Raw genomic sequence first — 17,518 nt, 5'->3', positions numbered from 1 at the left:
CCTCCACGTCTCCTTGCCCTATTCTCTTTTCTTCCTTCTGCCTGCCATGCTACTCATCCTTCAGGACCTGTTCCAAATGCTGCTTCCTCCACGAATGCCCTTGTGACAATGCACCTGCGTGTCCGGTAACCACTTACTCCCTCTGCTCAGTTCCACAAGGCTTTCTGCTTTCCCATAGCGCTTACATGCAATTGTGAAGATTTCTGCATGTGGCGTACCCCTCCTCCAACTCGGTTGTGAGTTCCTCAAGGGTAGGGAACATGCCTGATTTAGCGGAACCCCTGAGTACCCAGCACAGGGCCTGGCCCTGAGGAAGGTCACAGTGAGTGAATGAGTGGCCCACTGGATGGGAAGGCTGTCACCACTAACCCTGGTCATCTTCCACAATGGCTGTCTCTGTGAGTGCTGGACTCCTGGCTCCTGGGTTCAGAATCCCCAAGTGACAAGAATATGTTGTACAATCAAGAAACACAAGGAGCCCTTACTTGGTAGCAGAGCTGTCCCATGTAAAAGCTCATGCCTCATTTTTCCCTGTGACCCTCTCAGCTACCAAAAGAGTGCCAGGAGCAGGGTGACAGAGAGAAAAGAATAGGAAGCCATAAAAGTGGGAGCCTCATAGGCCTAAAGTATAAACTTGGTTCTGACACTTACTCACTGTATGACCTTAGATAAGTCATTTCATTTCTCTGGGCCTCATCTTCATGTGTCACATGAAGATAATAAAACCTATCATGCAGACTGTTTGTAACAGTCAGACAAGGTCCCTTATTTGTAACCTGTAAATTCCTGTGTAAATGTAAAGCCTAACTTGCTTGTGAACTAGCTTTAATTCTGTCATGCCTATCATGGGTTGGGGGTTAGGGTGGGAGAGGAGGGCATTTAATATCACTAGAATGGGACTGCAGAGTGACAGTATGTCACACCCATCAGTTCATCTCCTAATTTCTATAGCCACACAGGGGCCTGCTTTCTTCTTCTCCCCAACTCCTTCATTCTTTCTTTTTATTCCCTTTTTGTTGACCACTGAGAACTACATTGACTTGCTTAGTTCAAAATAGGTCCACTGTGTAACTCTGTAGGGGAATCTCACAGCTGTCTCTCTTGATTGGTCTTTCTCCTCTTTTCACACTTATCTCATTCCAGAATTTTCCATTTCCCCCACGCGAACATCCCTCCAGGGTCTTGTCAATGAACACCCAGGGGTCACATCCTACCCCTCCTCTCTCCTGTGACCAATTGTGGGTTGAACATTCACCAGGTCGTCTTGTGGTCTACAAGGGTGGGTCTGACCTTTAGTCATTTTAGGGTGATCTAGGGCTGAACCTAATCTCCTAGGATTAAAACTCATTGTTATCTGCATCTGGTGTGGCAATCATTGTTCAGGGGATAAGAGAGATTAATTACAAAAACTGTGACAAACTCTTTTCCTGATAACCTTTCAGTTGGTTCAGAGGCTGGCTGCGTAGAGGCAGGAGAATAGATGAGAAGACCCTTCTATCTCCAACAAGAACCTTTCTTTCCTTCTTAACTGTTGAGTGAACATTTCTACTAATTTAGCCCAAGCCACCGACAGTGCTTGTTTGAACTACTGCAAAAGCCTCCTAAGAGATCCCCCTGCTTCTATTCTAGCTCCACAACCCATCCCCCACACAGCAGCGAGTGAGCTTTCTGAGGTGGAAATCAGATCTTGTCGCTCTCCCACACTGCACCCTCCGCTGGCTACTTACTGTCACTTGAATCTAAGCCCACACCCTCACCCTGGCCTTCAAAGCCCTGCAGACTTTGCCCCTGCCTTTCTCTTCAGCCTCTGCTTAGAAGGTTCTGCACCCCAATCGTCACATTGCTGGCTCCTTCTTGTCATTCAGGCCTCTGCTCAACGTTCTGCTCCCCTGAGAGACCCCCTCCGACCACTTTTTCTAAAGCATTCCCCCTGTTCCTCCTACCCTATCACTCTCTACCTCATCCTGTTTTGTAGAGTTGCTCCTTTTGGGGACGCCATCTTTGTGCTCTCCTTCTGCCCCACTACAGCTCACCACTGTCTCCCAGAGAAAAGCTTGTACACTTGTCTGGAGCCCTGATTTTTTTCCCAACTGCCTCAGGTACCCAGGGGACACCTCCAGACCACCTGGCTCACTCTGGTGGGGGCCCACAGGACTGTAGGTATTTGCATACTTTAAAAGCTGCTGCCCGAGGGTCTGACCTCCAGTCAGCCTGCATCTAGGTGCTGACTGAGACCCTTCCCTTGGTGACGCTGGCTGTTCTTGGCACTCTCGACTACTGGGCTTTTTATGATCACCCTGAAGGAAGGAGAGGGATGCCATGCTGTAGTAGGACAAGGGTAAAGATCTGCGCTCCATACTTGGCCTTTTCTGATGGGGGTGAGAATGGAGCTCATGGTAGTTGACAATTGTAGGCAAACTATTCTCTAAAAGATTTCTGTCTTGTTAGGCTTTGCCCTTTCCTGGCCCATTGGCTAGAGAGAGCAGGCTCTCCCTGAAGCTTTGTTTGTTTGCACCTATTTGTGTTTCCAGGTTTCCAGTTTTCCCAGCATATAGTCTGGAAACCCACTGCCAGGTCATTCTTCAGGTTCAAGGTCCTGAACTACATTCTCTCTAGTTTTCAGAGTCTTCTTATGTTTGTTTTATATTTACATTGTTCATAAATTTTAGTTGTACTTAGTAGGAAGAATAGGGGAAAAGTATATCCACTCAATGTTGTTCTGAAAATGGAAGTTCAAATACATTGTTTTATAAAATGTATTCCTTGCCTTAGCCAGGGTGATAGCCAAGAAGAGAAATAAAAAGCAGTTTGATGGGCGGGGTTGGGGGTGGGGGGAGGAAGAAGAAATAAAACTGCCCCAATTCACAGACAACATGATCATCTATGTACAAAATTCCAAAGAGTCTATAAAGCAATTTTTAGAACTAATGAGTTTAGCAAGGTCCTAAGTTACAAGGTCAATATCAACACATGGAAAACAAATCTTATTTCTATGTACTAGCTATGTAAACTTAGAATATAAAAATGATTTTGAAGAGAATACCATAAAAATACAACACAACAACCTTCGAGAATTGAAATACTTGGAAATATTACAAAGCACATATAGAATATATATGTTGAAAACAAAAAAATGTAATGAAAGAAAGACCTAAATAAGCGAAACAAAGTTTCTCCTTTTGGTCCTTAGTGATGTCTGAAATTTCCTTATTTGTTCATTTGTTTACCTGTTTATTGTTTGTCCCTGCTCCATGAGGACAGGGACCTTGTCTTGATCATCATAGTGCTTTGAAGACCATTGGCACTCTGTAAATATTTGTTGAATGAATGAATTTACAATGTGCTTTATCATTTTAAAGAGTACTTTCAGGTACGTTAGTTTCTCACAAAGCCTGTGAAGTTGAGATTATCACTATCTTAGTCTTATGCAGGCAGAAAATGAGGCTCAAGAGGTTATGTCCAATGTCACATAATAAGTAAGTAGAGGTAGGTGACCCTGAACTTGAGTTTTCCAATTCTAAATATGTACTGCTCTTTCCAGCAGCACACCTTGCCTCTAACCTGGTTGATGCTATACCAAGGATGGTATGTGCCAAGGCAATGCTCAGGGATTCTTTGATAATCCTTATTTGCAGGCCTTGGGACAGTACTGTGACCTGTGCAGACTCTCCAATCCCCTGACATGGGGGCGCTCCCCATTCAGTGAGAGTGAAGTGAACCAGAGGAGTCAGCCAGTGGAGTGGAAGAAAGTATTATGGAGTGGGCAGTCAGGAGTCTGGGCTTCTGATCCCACTTGCTCCCTACTTGTATTTCATTTTCCGTTGCTGTGGGCCTCAGCGTGTCTTTCTGTAAAATGGGTCGCTTGAACGTGCTGACTTCAAAGATTCCTTACAGTTTTGATTTTGCAAGGGTCTCTGCAATGCCTGATTTCTCCTCTGTTTCCTTTGCAGTGCTTCCCGTTGCGGCGGGGGAGGAAGAATGCCGGTAAGTGTGTGAAGTGGGGCACACCGGTGGCATGCTATGGGACCAGGTTCTCAGTGCTCCTATTGGGTGGCCCATTAGATTCCTGGGCGGTACAGCCAATGACCTAGATGCGGAATCTGAAGACACTCTCTGTCTCCCTCTAGTGGACTCCTCCGTCTTTGCCTTTTGAAAACGAACGAAGGCGCATGCACAGCTTGTTTATTTCTCCGAGGGAGGGTTTTCTCTTCTCAGGGAGCCAGGGGAGGATGTCCCTGAAGAAGCTATCAGCAAGTGGCAGCCGCCCATATGCTTCCGTTGTTCTCAGAGGCCTTTTTTCCATGGGAAGTGTATCAGGGGTGGGAGGTATGCTGGGAAACAGGACAGGTAAGTGGAGGAAAAGAGACTTGACATTTGAGAGTCAGTGCCTGTGGTATCCCCACCATTTGCTTTATCTGGAGGGCTTCCAAGGGGCTTAGTTAGGACTGAGGGGATATATGTGGCCTTTAGGGAAAGAACGCCCTCCTTTTTCTCTCTAACAAGTTGCTTTGAGCCTGACTGCCTGTCTGCCTTCTGCCTCTGGTGTCGCACTTGGGTGTGGACACGTGGGTGGCATTCTGTCGAGGAGGACCCAGTCATCTTGAGGAAGATGACTGCTTTGGGGAGGAAGAGAGAAGGATACTGGCCAGGAACGAATTTACTGCCAAAGAACCTGAACTCCCGGCATCGGCTAGGCTTGGCTGAGGTCATCTAGGCCACCCTCCTGGCTCTGGCCCGACCTCAGCCGTTCCCATTGGCTCCAGTTTTTCATCAGGATGAGTTCACGACTTGAATGAGGTGGCTCCTAGGTGGCAGTTACGCTTGGGGGTCATGTGGAAACAGAAAAGCACCAATTGACAAGTGGCATGCTAAGGACCTATGCAAGGTCCCCAAGTAGTTGGAGCTGGTTTGGGCAGTCTCACCACGAGGCAGAGAGGGGATCTGCTGAACTCCCAAGGACTTTTCCACCCGAGGACCCTGAGTTCTTGGGTGGTGGCTGCTAAAAAAGAAGAAGCGCCAGTGGGGCGAGGCGTTTATTTGCATTGCCATGACAGCAGATGAGAGGGGACCTATTTTGAAGCAGGAACACTGCTTTGATCAGCACACAGCACACATCTGCTTCTCCACCCCCCGCCTCCTCCCCCCACCACCATTCCAGGGCTTCTTGCTGAGCACAGTTCCTGCTTTGCAACAGAGACTTCTGGGGGCACAAAATCTGTGGGCTGCCCATCCTGGGGGAAGGACAAACTTCTCTATTTCAGAGACACCAGCTGCAAAGGCTAAAAAGAAACCCCTAAGGCCCTGAAATAGTGACTCCCCCACCCCCACCTCGCCAGACGAATGCACTTGCAGCTGCCAAGTTGCCTCATTAGACTCTCTGTGCCAGGCTGAGTAGCCAGTGCTGAATCCTGGGAGGGTGGGCACCAGGTGGCTCACAGAGGAGTGTCTTTTAGGGGATGGGGCGAGGCAGAAGCGGTTGCCACCTACAGGGCTGAGCTGGGACAGGTTTTGTGCTCATTCTTTAGGTTTAAGTTTGAAAATGTCTATTTAAGGGCAAATAAGAACTCATTGTTTCAGGCTAATCCAAGGACCATCAGGCACAAATTAGGAGTTTTGTGGATGTGGCAATGGAAGCAGCAAGGCACTGGGGATCAGGGGGCTTGGATTTTAGCCCAAACTTTATTAATGATTCACTGTGTGAGTCCAGGCAAGGGACATCCTCTCTCTGGATGAGTGTCCACATTTATCAAATGGAGCAATTTATTGCATGGGGCTCTTCTATGGATCATAAGAGACAATACATTAAAAACAAAGTGCTGAACAACTGTGATTAGTTCTGAGATTTGGCTCAGGGAGGGAGCAGATCTCTGGATTTGTTTTGTGATTTATTTGTGGACTAGGTAATGCCTTCGAGTATTTCAAAATTCAAAAGGCACAAAAATAAAGCCTCATTCCCGTCTCTCTCCCACGCAGCCATCCTCCCGGAGTCGAACGATGTTACCAGTGTCTTGGGTCCTTGATGAGTTCAGAAGGTCTAAGGAAAGTGAGCCAGACAGCACTTTAGTGGAGGCTGGAGCTGCCCAATTTGGGGTGGGGATAGGGTTGAGGAGAGCGTGCAGAAAGGACAATGGAGAAGTTACTGTGGGGCTGCGGTGGAAGAAGCATTCGTTGTGGGATCAAGAGGCCTGGGATCCAGTTTTGACTGTGCCATTCATGGTTGAATGATCTTAAGAAACTCCCCCTCTGACCCTCAGTGTTCCACATGCCCCTCGACCCTGTTGTGTTGGTGTGTGACATTTTTTACAAGTTCCAGAACAGAACAGACATAGTGGAGGAAAGGACCAAGCAGGGACTTCTTAGAGAAGAAAAAGCTGTGACACTCACTCAAAGCTGACATGTGATTTGCATATGTGATCTTCTTGCTATTAAGATCAGTCAATCAAAGGTTCCTCTGATACGCTGCTGCTTTTGTCCTAATAGGTCTCATTGACAGAGCAAACCTTTGGCTCTGTCCTCAGAGGAGAACTTGAGCAATGTCCAATGAGGCCCAGGGGATGACCCAAATGACCTTTGACGGTCTTGCTGTCACGATGCAAGAATCCGCTAGCACAGTGTTTTCCAAATTTCCCTTATTTGTGAACCAACTTCACAATTTTTGCCATCACTTCATCCGATGCCATTATATGCTTACGGGTTTTCTTTAAGTCAACCCAATTTTGAACAGTAACCTCCCTCTAAGCTGTAATACCTATGAAATCAGGCTTTGCGACACTAGTTACATCTTGCCCAATACATATTGAATTCAATATATGTTGATCACAATTTGACATGTCAGTGTATCACTCCATGTTTCGTGCATATAATAATACCAAGCATTGGAAAACACAAACCAGGAGGTCAGGAGGAGGTTCAGGCATTTGGGGCTCCCCACATCACTTCATACTTTTTCCAAGTCCTCGTACCAGCTGTATGACCTTGGCCCTGTCCCCTCCCCTCTCTGGGCCTTGGTGTCCTCAACTATAAAACAAATGGTTTGGTCTACATGACCTCTAAGGTATCCTGCTGCTCTGAAACTCCATGGCTCCCTGACTTCCAAGCCCCACACCTCTACTGAACCCATTAGCTCCCCTTCCCAGCAGACCACAGAGGTGAGGAAGCTGCTGACCTCCCCGCCCCCCCCCCCTTTGCACCAAATCCTCCCAAGGCCCCTTGCTCCCAGTGCACAAAGGTCCTTTTGTTGCCTGGAGCCTTACAGGGCTTCTCTCCAGGCTCCTGCTGAAGTGGCTGGGGCAACTTGGGGGGTAATGGTTGGTCTGTAACAAGAGCCCTGGCTCCCCAACCCAACTGGCTCCAGCCTGGCTGCACGCTTGGCCTCAGCACCAGACTCATCTATCAGCTGCCCCAGACCCCTCCCTCCAGCTCTGATGGGGCAGGGAGACCAGTTTAAAAGGGAGAAAGTAGAAACAAATACATTTATTTCAGTGACTACTGGGCATCACTTCGAATGCTTAGGAAGGCAGTAGACTGAAATACTGAGGCTATGAAAAAGATCAGAATAATAATAATTCAGTTAACTTCCTTTGTTTCGAAAGTGCTGAAATAATTCTTGTAACTAATTCTTGGCAGATCTGGTCATTTAGCATTTGCTAATGCATGAAGAACATTTGCAGGGCACAGCTTATCTGGCATTTGACAGGTATTTTACCAGGCAACTTGGAATAGTAGAAAGATCTACTTCGTTTGAGGGTATCTGGAATTGATTATCATTTGAGACAGGAAATCTTTCAACCATGATGTACCGTGAATTCCAACAAGGCAAAAACACACTGGACTGTGAGTTGAGAACTCTAAGACCTAATTCCAGTTCTGACATTAACCCCTCCTGTGACCTTGAGTTAGTTGTCTCCCCTCCCTGGGCCTCAGTTTCCTTGTCTGAAAAATGTGAAGGTTGAACTAGAAGGTACCAAAGTCCTCTGTACTCTGATGCTGTGTCATCCTCCACCCCCGCCTGTGCCAGAGTTGAACTGAAAAGAGGGAGAGGTGGGGATACGTTCAGTGCAAAGGGCAATTTCCAGATGTTCTATGGGATGGGGAAAAGATTTCCATACCTGTTGAGCCGTGTAATAGCTTCTCTTTGGGGCCAGAAAAGGTTGGGAAGCCCAGGTTCCTGATGCAGGCGTGCAAAACAGAAAGTCAGGCCCAGCTTTACAGATGCACATCAGGCAAGTGTTCTGAGGCACAGCCTGGTGGGCCATTTCCACAGCATGGGCCAACCCAGAAGACCAGAGCAAGGCCTGGCTTCAATGGAATAGTGACCCAGGAGCTGGGGAAGGAGTGGGAATTGCAGGTGGAGTGACAGGCCTGGAAAAGACCTGGGAAGTGCTGTTAGACACTTCCACCACAAAGTCCCATGAATACTTCCAACTCAACACCACAGATCGTAATTCTTCATCTTTCTCCTGGAAACCTTCTCCTTTTCCAGAACTCTACTTCTTGGTTAACGCAGCATCAGCCACTCAAGCAAGAATCATGGGAATCACCTGGATTCCTCCGGCTCTCTCATTTTGCTGCCATTCCATGAAACTTCTCTGTAATGTTTCCTGAATCTGCCCTCCATGGTGGCCCTTAGCAGCTGTGGCATGGATGTTTGCTGCGGCTTCCAAACTGGTCTTCCTGCCACGATTCTTTCCCTTCCGGCCTGCCTCCCATATTGCTGCCAGAGTTCTCTCTTTAAGAGAAAAATTGACCATGTTCCAAAACCCTTGATTGTCCCTTCCCTTTGGTAAGAGTTCAACTTCTTTGCAATGGCATTTCAGGTCCTTCACAAGCTGAACGACCTATCTTTTGTGCTTCATCTCCCGCCACATCCCCACATTTCTGAGTCTCATGGGACAACTCGCTATTTTCTCTCTATATAGTGAACTCTCATGTTAGGCTCGCCACTGAGTGTGTTTTTGCCAGTCCCTCTACTTGGCCTGTCAAGCCGTCCTCTGGCTTCCATACCCATCTTGTCCATATTTCTACTACAACACATGACACTCTTCTGAATTTGCCTCTTTTTCTTTTCTGTCTCTCCCATACACAGTAAGCAAGGGGCCCCACATAAACCGTGAATCTGCCAAGGATTGTCTTTTATTTTTGATGGCATAGCAAAAGGACTTCTGGTAATCAGATTAGCGACTTCTTCCTCTCAGTAGACTTTCTTCCCTATCACTTCATCTCTGAACTAGCTATTAATATAACAGATTGACACAGAGCCCCTACTCATTCCAGATGACAAACTGTTTCGAGACAGAGCCTTGAGGGTCCAATAGTTCCAGCCAATGGTGCAGATCCATGTAAAATGCATTTCCACCAAACCTTTGAAACATGGGGGTTACCCTACACTTCAAGGTGGGAGGGAGGGCACCTAAGGATGATAGTAATCCTTGGGGGGAAGTGAGGGCGCAACAGAGTTGAGGGCTGCTTCATTCAACCAAATCTGTTTTACCTTTTGGAGATTCCATTTGAACACTGTAGTCAGCCACATAGAAGTAGATGCTGGAGACCACTGCTCTAGTCCAGGGCTCAAATGGCTAATAGGCTCCCTTTTAAACCATTCCTACATGTGGGCTGCGTGTGCACTCGGGCTCGGCTCAAACTCTCCAAGTATGGTTAAATATCCCTTTTCATTCCACACTCAGTTGGAAGTTCTTCTTTATGTTGAGCCAGAATTTGCCTCACAACTTCCACCCAACAGTCTCATTTTCACCCCTTGGTGTCTCATGGAAGTCACATGTTCCTTCTTCCCTACGACTAATCTGTTGGCATTTAGAATTTTCCAGAGTCTCAGATGGAAGGGACCTGGTAGCTCATATAGTCCAATGCTCTCATTGCAGTCGGAGAACCTGAAGCCCAGAGAAGGTAGGTGATATATCTGAACAACAGCAGACAGCCCGTTGGTGGTGAAGGTCAGACTAGAACCCAAGTCCCCACTCATCTATCATGCCCTCCCCAGAATTTGGCCTTCCCTAGAGTGCACAACAGCCTCAGCTCCCAAAATGATTTTTCACAGTCCTGATGACTCTTCCCGAAACTTACTCCCAACTGGCAGTCATCAGTGGCTGATGAGCAGTAGCTCACCTGCTGGAAGCACCATGGCGCCTGGCTTTGGTCAGCCGGGGGTAAGGGCAAAGGGCAAAGGGAGCAAGCTGGTGTCAGGAGCGGAGCTGCTCCCTCCCCACAGCCTTTCTCCTTGTCCTCCTCCTCTTTCCATAGGACTAAGTTCCATTCAGACAGCCCTCCTCCCATGCAGGACAGCCAAGGGGCAGCTTTCAAATGCCCCTTCTGACCTGTTTGCTAGAGAGGCCCTGCTGGGTGACCTTCCACATCCCAAACCCAGAAACAGGAAGAGCTGGTTTGGTGTGCGTTTTGAGAAGAAAAATGAAAACATAGGAAGTGGAGCTCCTGAGAACAGAGGCTTCCAATTCCGTGTCTGCATGCCCCTGGAGCAGGAGGTTTCAGGCAGTGCATTCCACAGGGGAAGGGAACGGCCTTGTTATTAAAAAAAAAAACACAGAGCCCTCTAAGGTTTGGAAAGAGAAAAAGGCCAAAAGGAGACTCTTAAGGAGGGATGGGCAGTCCTTTCAGAATCTCCAGCCCTCCCCCACCATGCACTACTTGCCCACTTGTGGCCGCCATCCCTTGATCTCACTGCTGTTATCACCACATCTGGTCCCCAGAGATGCCCTGCTGCCTTTAACCTATGGCCCAAGAGGAGGGCCAAGCTGCATTTCTTGTCTCTGTGAGGATAATCTAAGTAAGCTGGCACTTAGAACCTTCCTTTCAAAACAAGAAAAAACAGACATAAATTAATCACAGGACAAGCAAATGTCAGAACAACATTCCAGCTCCACAGAGTGTGTGCTTCTTGTCTGAAGAAAGCCAGCAAAAGCAGGGCAGCACTTTCCCAGTCCCCAGATATCTCTTAGGGTAACTACTCCATTGCGCCACATGATCTGCTGTGAGATTACTTGGGTTTCTCTCCTCTCAGCTCTCTGTCACTGGGAGGGGGATGCCATCTTGTTTCCCAACCACAATTACCAAAAGGGACAATGCAAAAGGTCTTCTAGAAAAAAAGTGTTCCAGAACCCCCATCGGTCCTTTCCAGTTCTGGTTTCTGGGCTGCAGAACAGGGCCAATGCACAGCTAGCTGGCAGGTTAGAAGTGTGGATCATTTGGGTGCCGAAGGAACGTGGTCCTGGAGGAAACAGCTCTGGCCACCCCTGGGGCTTCTACAGGCACACAAGCTGTTCATTTTACAGAATAACGCCTCCACCTCACAAAAACTCACCACTGTCTCTTCCTTCTCAAAGGGAGCTATGTGTCTCCCCTGGGCCAGAGGGAAGCAGAACTTCTTCCTGGAAGATGCTTTCAACAGCATCTGCTTGCAATGGCCCATTTCCCCTGAAGGATCTGTGGGCAAAACATCATTTTTATATTACAGCAAGCATAGGTAGGCACTATGGAATAGCATGCTACATTCACATAAATTGTAAGCTAAAAATGGAGACTTCAAAGAAATGTCTCACTGTGGCCGGCCTCATGGGCCTCTCCAGCCCCTTGAGGCTGTGTGGGGGATGTGCGGCCATTTGGAGATACATTGCTGCAGAAGTTTCAGAGGCACCCATGACACATTGGGCTCCCTGAGGTACAAACTGTGTCTCATTCTTCTCTGTATCATCACAGAGCCAGCCACAGAGAGCGTGCTCAGGAACTGTTCAGTTCACCCTTCCCTCCACCCGTCCACGCATCCATTGCCAAGAAAGAACCAGAAAAGGTAGCCTTAAACTGACGCAAAGGGCTCAGTTTCTGGACAATGCAGACAGCTCTGCGTCTGAATCCTGACTGTCCCTTATTAGCTGTATGGTCACCTCTCTGAGGCTCAGTGTTCTCAATTTTCAGATGAGGACCCAAATACCCAACTCCTGGCTTGTTACGGGGACTAAGTGTGACAGTAGGAGGGACAGTGCTCTATAAGCTCCCAGGTAATACACAAATTATAGTTATTAAGTGATCATAAAATGACCACCATGCCTAGCCCGGGGGACATGTTTTCTCCGGTCCAGAAACCTGATTTGAGATTAAGGCAGAGCCGAGGCTTCAGGAATGAGCCCCTGGCCTCAGGGGTGGGGAGGGCCCTTGCTGAATTGTGGCTCTGGAGCCCCGCCCCCACTCCAGGGAGGCAGTGCACAGGCCAGAGGGCAACTTTGGGTGGAGTTATGGAAGGATCAGATATGTTTCGTACACCTCAGGTCTCCAAAGACCAGATGTGCTTGCTTTCTCACGTCTGCCACGAGCCCCTTGGAAGCCTGGCTCTCAGCAAGGGTCATTTGTCAGCGGAGGCCAAAGTACAACCAGGCACAATGACTTACTTGGATGGTAACACGCTGTGATCTTGAGCAAGTGTCTTCTCCTTCTGGGCCCCGACTTCCCCATCATTAAAACGAGGGGGTTGGATAGGGTGGTCTCTATGGCCCTTCAGGCTCCTACACAGGATGGTTATGTGACTCTTCATTGGAAAGGGGTTGGACCTTGATTTTCCAAAAATGTGGTTTTTCAAAAATGTGGTCAGTCTGGTCCTCTGATTGTCTGATACTGAATCTTGGACCCTAGTGAAACACAGTGGAAAGTGGTGTGAGGAGGGCCTGGCTGGGGCCCCCTGCTGTGTGTAAGTCTTCTGGTTCCTATGGCTTCTACTGCCCGTGTCTGGCTGGACATCTCCAGAGCAATCCATGATCACAGTCCAGGTGAGGGGCAGTGGATGAAGCAGGTGTTTCCCAAGCCCCGGGCTCTGGCCCAGGTAGCTCACAATATAAAAGAGGAAAGGAAAGAAAACAGGAAATCCTGTCCCAGTCTATGTACCTAATTGTTCAGGAAGAAGTCAGCAACAGCTGGTGAGTTGCAAAGCCGGCTGCTGCAGGCTCTGGGATGCTGGGAGTCCCCTGCCCCCATCGCAGTCTGTTTGGACCTTTCCCATTCTTCGAAGCTCACTTCAAACACTGTCTCCTCCCGCTTTGAGTCCCCAGGATACTGCGTGTCTGTCTTATAGCGCGGATCACATTCTGCTTTGTGTTGGAGCTTTTTCCTTTCACATGTCGATTAAAACTAAAATGCATTCTACGAGGAAAAACGACAACCTGTGTATGGGGTTGTGGGAGCCCAAGTCCCACAATCCCTCACGCCCACTGTCCAGAATGAGCCACTGTTAGGAGGACCTTTTGTAGCTTCCCAGAAGGCTTCTATTGTCAAAGCTGTTGAAAATGCAGGAGAGCGTGATGCTTTGGACAGAGCTCTGGCTCTGGAGACTGACCACTTGGGTTTGTGTCTCAGCCATTTACTTCTCAGATCAGCTTGGGAGAATTGTCTCCTCTTTGACTTTCAGTCCTGTGTTCTGTACAATGGGGCAGCAGTTCCCCTCCTGCTATCTCACAGGGTTGTTGTAAGGGCTGAAGAAAGAAATGAAAGCGCGTTGGAAACTGCACGGGGTGCCTTATTTATCTCCATGCTTGTCTTTGCGACTTGACTGTAAGCACCTTGAGAACAGAAACCTGGCACATCTGGGGTGGGTCCCCATTGCCCCTAGGCCTGATTCCCAGGGGTGTGCCACCCCTGGAGGGGCCGATGCTTTGTTACTGTCCCAGTTCTGGGCACACAGCTCCCTGACGTTGCTTTAGAAAAGTTACTTGGCTTTCAAAAGTCTGCTGCACTTCAAACATTCTGCAATGACTGCTCCCACCCTCTACCCGCCTCAGCTCCCATTTCTAATGCTTTCAGAGTTCCCTGCGTGCACGTGTGTGTGTGTGTGTGTGTGTGTGTGTGTGTGTGTACAGAGAGAGAGAGAGAGACAGAGAGAGAGAGACAGAGAGAGAGGAGGAAGAGCCCAAGAAGATTCATTTTGTCAACAGACTAGGTATAAAATGGAAAATTACAGCTGGGTCTCCTCAGCTATCATTTAGTCCAGTCAGTCCTCTTTAACCTTTAACAGACTGAGGAACTAAGAGAAACTGAGATCCAGAGAAGGGAAGGAACTTGCCCAGGGAGTGCTTGGCTCTGACAGCCAAGTAGACGGGGGAAGCGGCAAGCCTCTGGGCTGAGGGGGTTCAAGTTAAGGGAAGTAGCCTGAGAAGGTGGGTGCGGTCCAGGAAGAGATGAACCAGAAAGGGGGACCAATCTGGAGAAGCAGTTGGGACCAGCTGCAAAGTTCCCCTGGAAAGTGGAAATATAAGACATCCGAAGGTTGTGGTTTAGCAAGTTATAATGAGTCTTGCTGAGCAAGGGGAGGGAGGACAGAGGAAGAGAGAAATTGAGGGGCCCAGAAAAGGAGAAAAAGATGTAGCTGGATCTTTGCCATGGAGGGTGGCAGAGGACCCCTGTGTGAAGTGCTAGTGCCCTATAGGTGCCAGGTCCAAGAGATTGCCACAAGCCCGAAGCAGTGAGGCGCCACATATGAATGGAGGACACCAGCCCTGTGCAACGCCCAGGCCTTGGCTTAGCATCCATCTGGGGAAGGGTGGTTGGTGGGCGAGGTGCTACGTCTCAGCCCTCAAGGAGCACCGACTCAATCATCTTGGTGGAAAGTGGTGGGATGGGTGGGTAAGAGGCTCTGTTGCCTTCTGAGAGGCAGTATCGATAGTGGTCACTAACCAAGGCTGACAGGCCATCTGGGTTTCCATCCCAGTGTCACTTCCAAATCTGTGACCATGGCGAATCGCTTAACTCCTCTGCTGCACTTTTCCCACTAAAAATGAGAGCAATGGTAATAATTTGACCTTCTCATAGAGTTGTCATGGTGATTACATCACATGTGGAAAGTGCTTAGAACGCTAGCTCACACAGCAAGGGCTTCAGAAATGTTAGCCCTTCTCGGGGACTAAGGGCCTGCCATGTGCCATGTGTTTGGTACCCCTGGGGTAAAAGGCAGAGGCCCAAAGGAGAAAACCACTCATTTTTATATAAAAGCAACATGGGTGTGCCCTGCTTGGAGCGGAAGCTTCAGGGTTCATCTTCAGTCCCCAGGGTTTCATTACATTTGTCCCCCTTGGCCCTTCAGGGTACTCGGGCACAAAAGTTCCAGGCACACGGACGCATGTGAGCTCCTGGGACTTTTACGATGACTCATTCTCTGGGGTAAGGATGATGACTGCCATGATATGGGTGAAAAGAGAGCTTCGGGATTCAAATTCTGCCACCGCCACTTACTGGCTGCGTGAACTTAGCAAGCTACACTAGGTTTACGAGTCCTCAGTTTCTCCATCTGTAAAATGGGGGTGATGGTAATGATGTGATGATGATAGTACCTACCTTAGAGGGTTGTGGTAAGAACCATGGTGGGCATCGAGCCAGCACTCAATATGCATTAGCTTTTCTTAAATCCCCTCTCACACTTCCTTGCACAACAACATTGCAAGGTGGGTGTCATCCTGTCATTTTATGAAGGTGGAAATTGAAGCTCTAAAAGGTTAGGTCAGATTTGCTAACAGAGGACACTCCTTCAGTGGGGATGGGGTGGGAATAAATGCCCTCTGGGGTCCTTTCCACTTTCCAGGTTCTGTAACTCAAGTTCAGCTTTGGAGCCCTTTCACATCACTGTTCTGGCTGGGGCCGAAGCAGCAGAACTCAGGAAATAGGGGAGGGACTGGCCAGGGAGGGAGATGCCTTAGCAGGGTAGGAAGTGGCTGCTGCCGCCCTTCCTTCTAGGCTGCTGTCGCCCAGGGCTGTCCCACACACCAGCGCCACCAGAGAGCAAAAGGGAAACTCCTGTGTTTGGAGGAAGCTGACTGGGGCCTCCTTTTCCTCAGAGGGTGGGTAGCTTGCCCCTGTGGCAGGAGCAGTGCAGGGGTTGCTGGAAATTCAGAAGTCATAGGCTCGGCAGCACCAACCTGGGCACAGAGAGGAGCCTCCCAATGGCTGTTCATCATGGCTGAGCTGGTCCGGAATGGGGGTTGCTGAGAGGCCCAAGAGCTGATTTATGATCATATGAAGAAAGCCAAAAAGAATCCCATGAAGCAGCCTGGTCTAGTAGGAGGAGGAGTACACAGGCGGTCTGCCTTGATTCTGAAATGGACTCCCTGTGAGACCTTGAGCAAGTCCTCTGCCTCATGTGAAGAATAAATTAATTCAATAAATATTTTGTGAACACCTACCATGTGCCAGCCCTGCCTTGGGGAAAAGCATGACTGGCAGGCGGATCATCATGTTAATCTCTCATCCCCTTCCAGCTCTGACATTGAGTCTAAGAAAAGTGGGTGCAAATCTCCAGATAAGCCTGCCTCAGTTCACAAACTTCTCTTCCTTTCCCTGCCTGTCCCTCCCAAATGGGGTTGCTTAGCCCTAGTCTTGTGGCACAAGGTATGGTGATGGTGGAGGGAGGGGCTGTGACCTTCACCTGCGTATTCCCTTATCATGATTCCCATTGTCACGGAATGATTATCTTCATGCTACAGATGAGGAGACTGAGGCTCAGAGAGGAAAAATGGCCCAGGCTATGCCCCATTTGTGCAGAGCCACTATTAGACTCTGGCCCCCCTTACTGGCCACCACCAGAAGTGGGGTACAAATGAGCAGGTCTGAGAACCGGCAACTTTCTGCCTTCCCTCCATTGTAAACAAAGGCAGATCAGTTAAGGCAAGTTTGCCTGCTGTGGGTGGAGGTTAGGGGTAAGGGAATTGAAGTTATGTAGGTAGGGTCCTGGGCCCAGGCCTTTTTTGTAGAACCCCAGGGCCGATCTGATAGCTGAGAACAAAAGCAAATCTTTGTTTACAGAGACTGTGCTCCATGCCAGGCACCATGCTCAGCCCCGTTGGGTCTTGACAACAGTCCTGCGACATGGACATAGTTAATGGTCCCCTGCTTAGATGATCCGCCACGTCATTGCATTCTTGGGTCTCAGTGCTGCATCTATAACATAAGAGAGTCTGTAAGGTATACTTCTGCTCATAAGGTCCAGGAATTCTTGGTTATAGAAGGGTTTTGAGGTGTCCTTGTTGGAAGCCAGGGTCCCGTTGCTCTGGTCAGACAGAAAACGGGGGGTGGGGAAGGATGATGAAGAGTGACTGAGGCAGCCTGCCAAGACGGTGGGAGCCATGGTTCCCCTCCGTGTCTGACCATCTGACCACTGCACAAGGTCTTCTGCCATGTCACGTGGTTGGTGAGATTTGGGGTAGACAGGCTGCGGAGGGGCTGCCCTGGGGACTAAGAACACCCTCATTCTCGCACTGGAGTAGGAGAGCAGGAAGGAGTCGGATCGGTGGTGAGACACCTCTCAAATAGGGGGCCGGGGTGGAAAGGGTGGGACGGTGACGCCAACCGGAGACGGGGCCTGATAGCAATGGGGAGTCAGGGTATCGCAGCTAAATGACTTGAGGCCAGCGTAGGATAGAGAAGGGGGTGTTCCTGCTCTAGGTGGGGGCGTGGAACTTTCTAGTCGCTTTGAGGGGCGGGGCCACCGGACAGTGGCTCCCTCAGCCCCTCCCTCCCT

General features: G+C 49.0%; 1 protein-coding gene across 1 annotated transcript in view; it reads left to right on the top strand.

Moving 5' to 3' along the window:
- STARD8 (StAR related lipid transfer domain containing 8) overlaps window positions 1-17,518 on the top strand; it is a 65,180-nt gene that overhangs the window by 10,008 nt on the left and 37,654 nt on the right. The window contains exon 2 of the mRNA XM_019648048.1: window positions 3,951-3,984. Coding sequence (XP_019503593.1) covers window positions 3,951-3,984 — 34 coding nt within the window. The remainder of the gene's footprint in view (window positions 1-3,950; window positions 3,985-17,518) is intronic.

Source organism: Hipposideros armiger, unplaced genomic scaffold, assembly GCF_001890085.2.
Source record: "Hipposideros armiger isolate ML-2016 unplaced genomic scaffold, ASM189008v1 scaffold_119, whole genome shotgun sequence".
NCBI lineage: Eukaryota > Metazoa > Chordata > Mammalia > Chiroptera > Hipposideridae > Hipposideros > Hipposideros armiger.
This window is presented reverse-complemented; position numbering and strand designations above follow the sequence as displayed.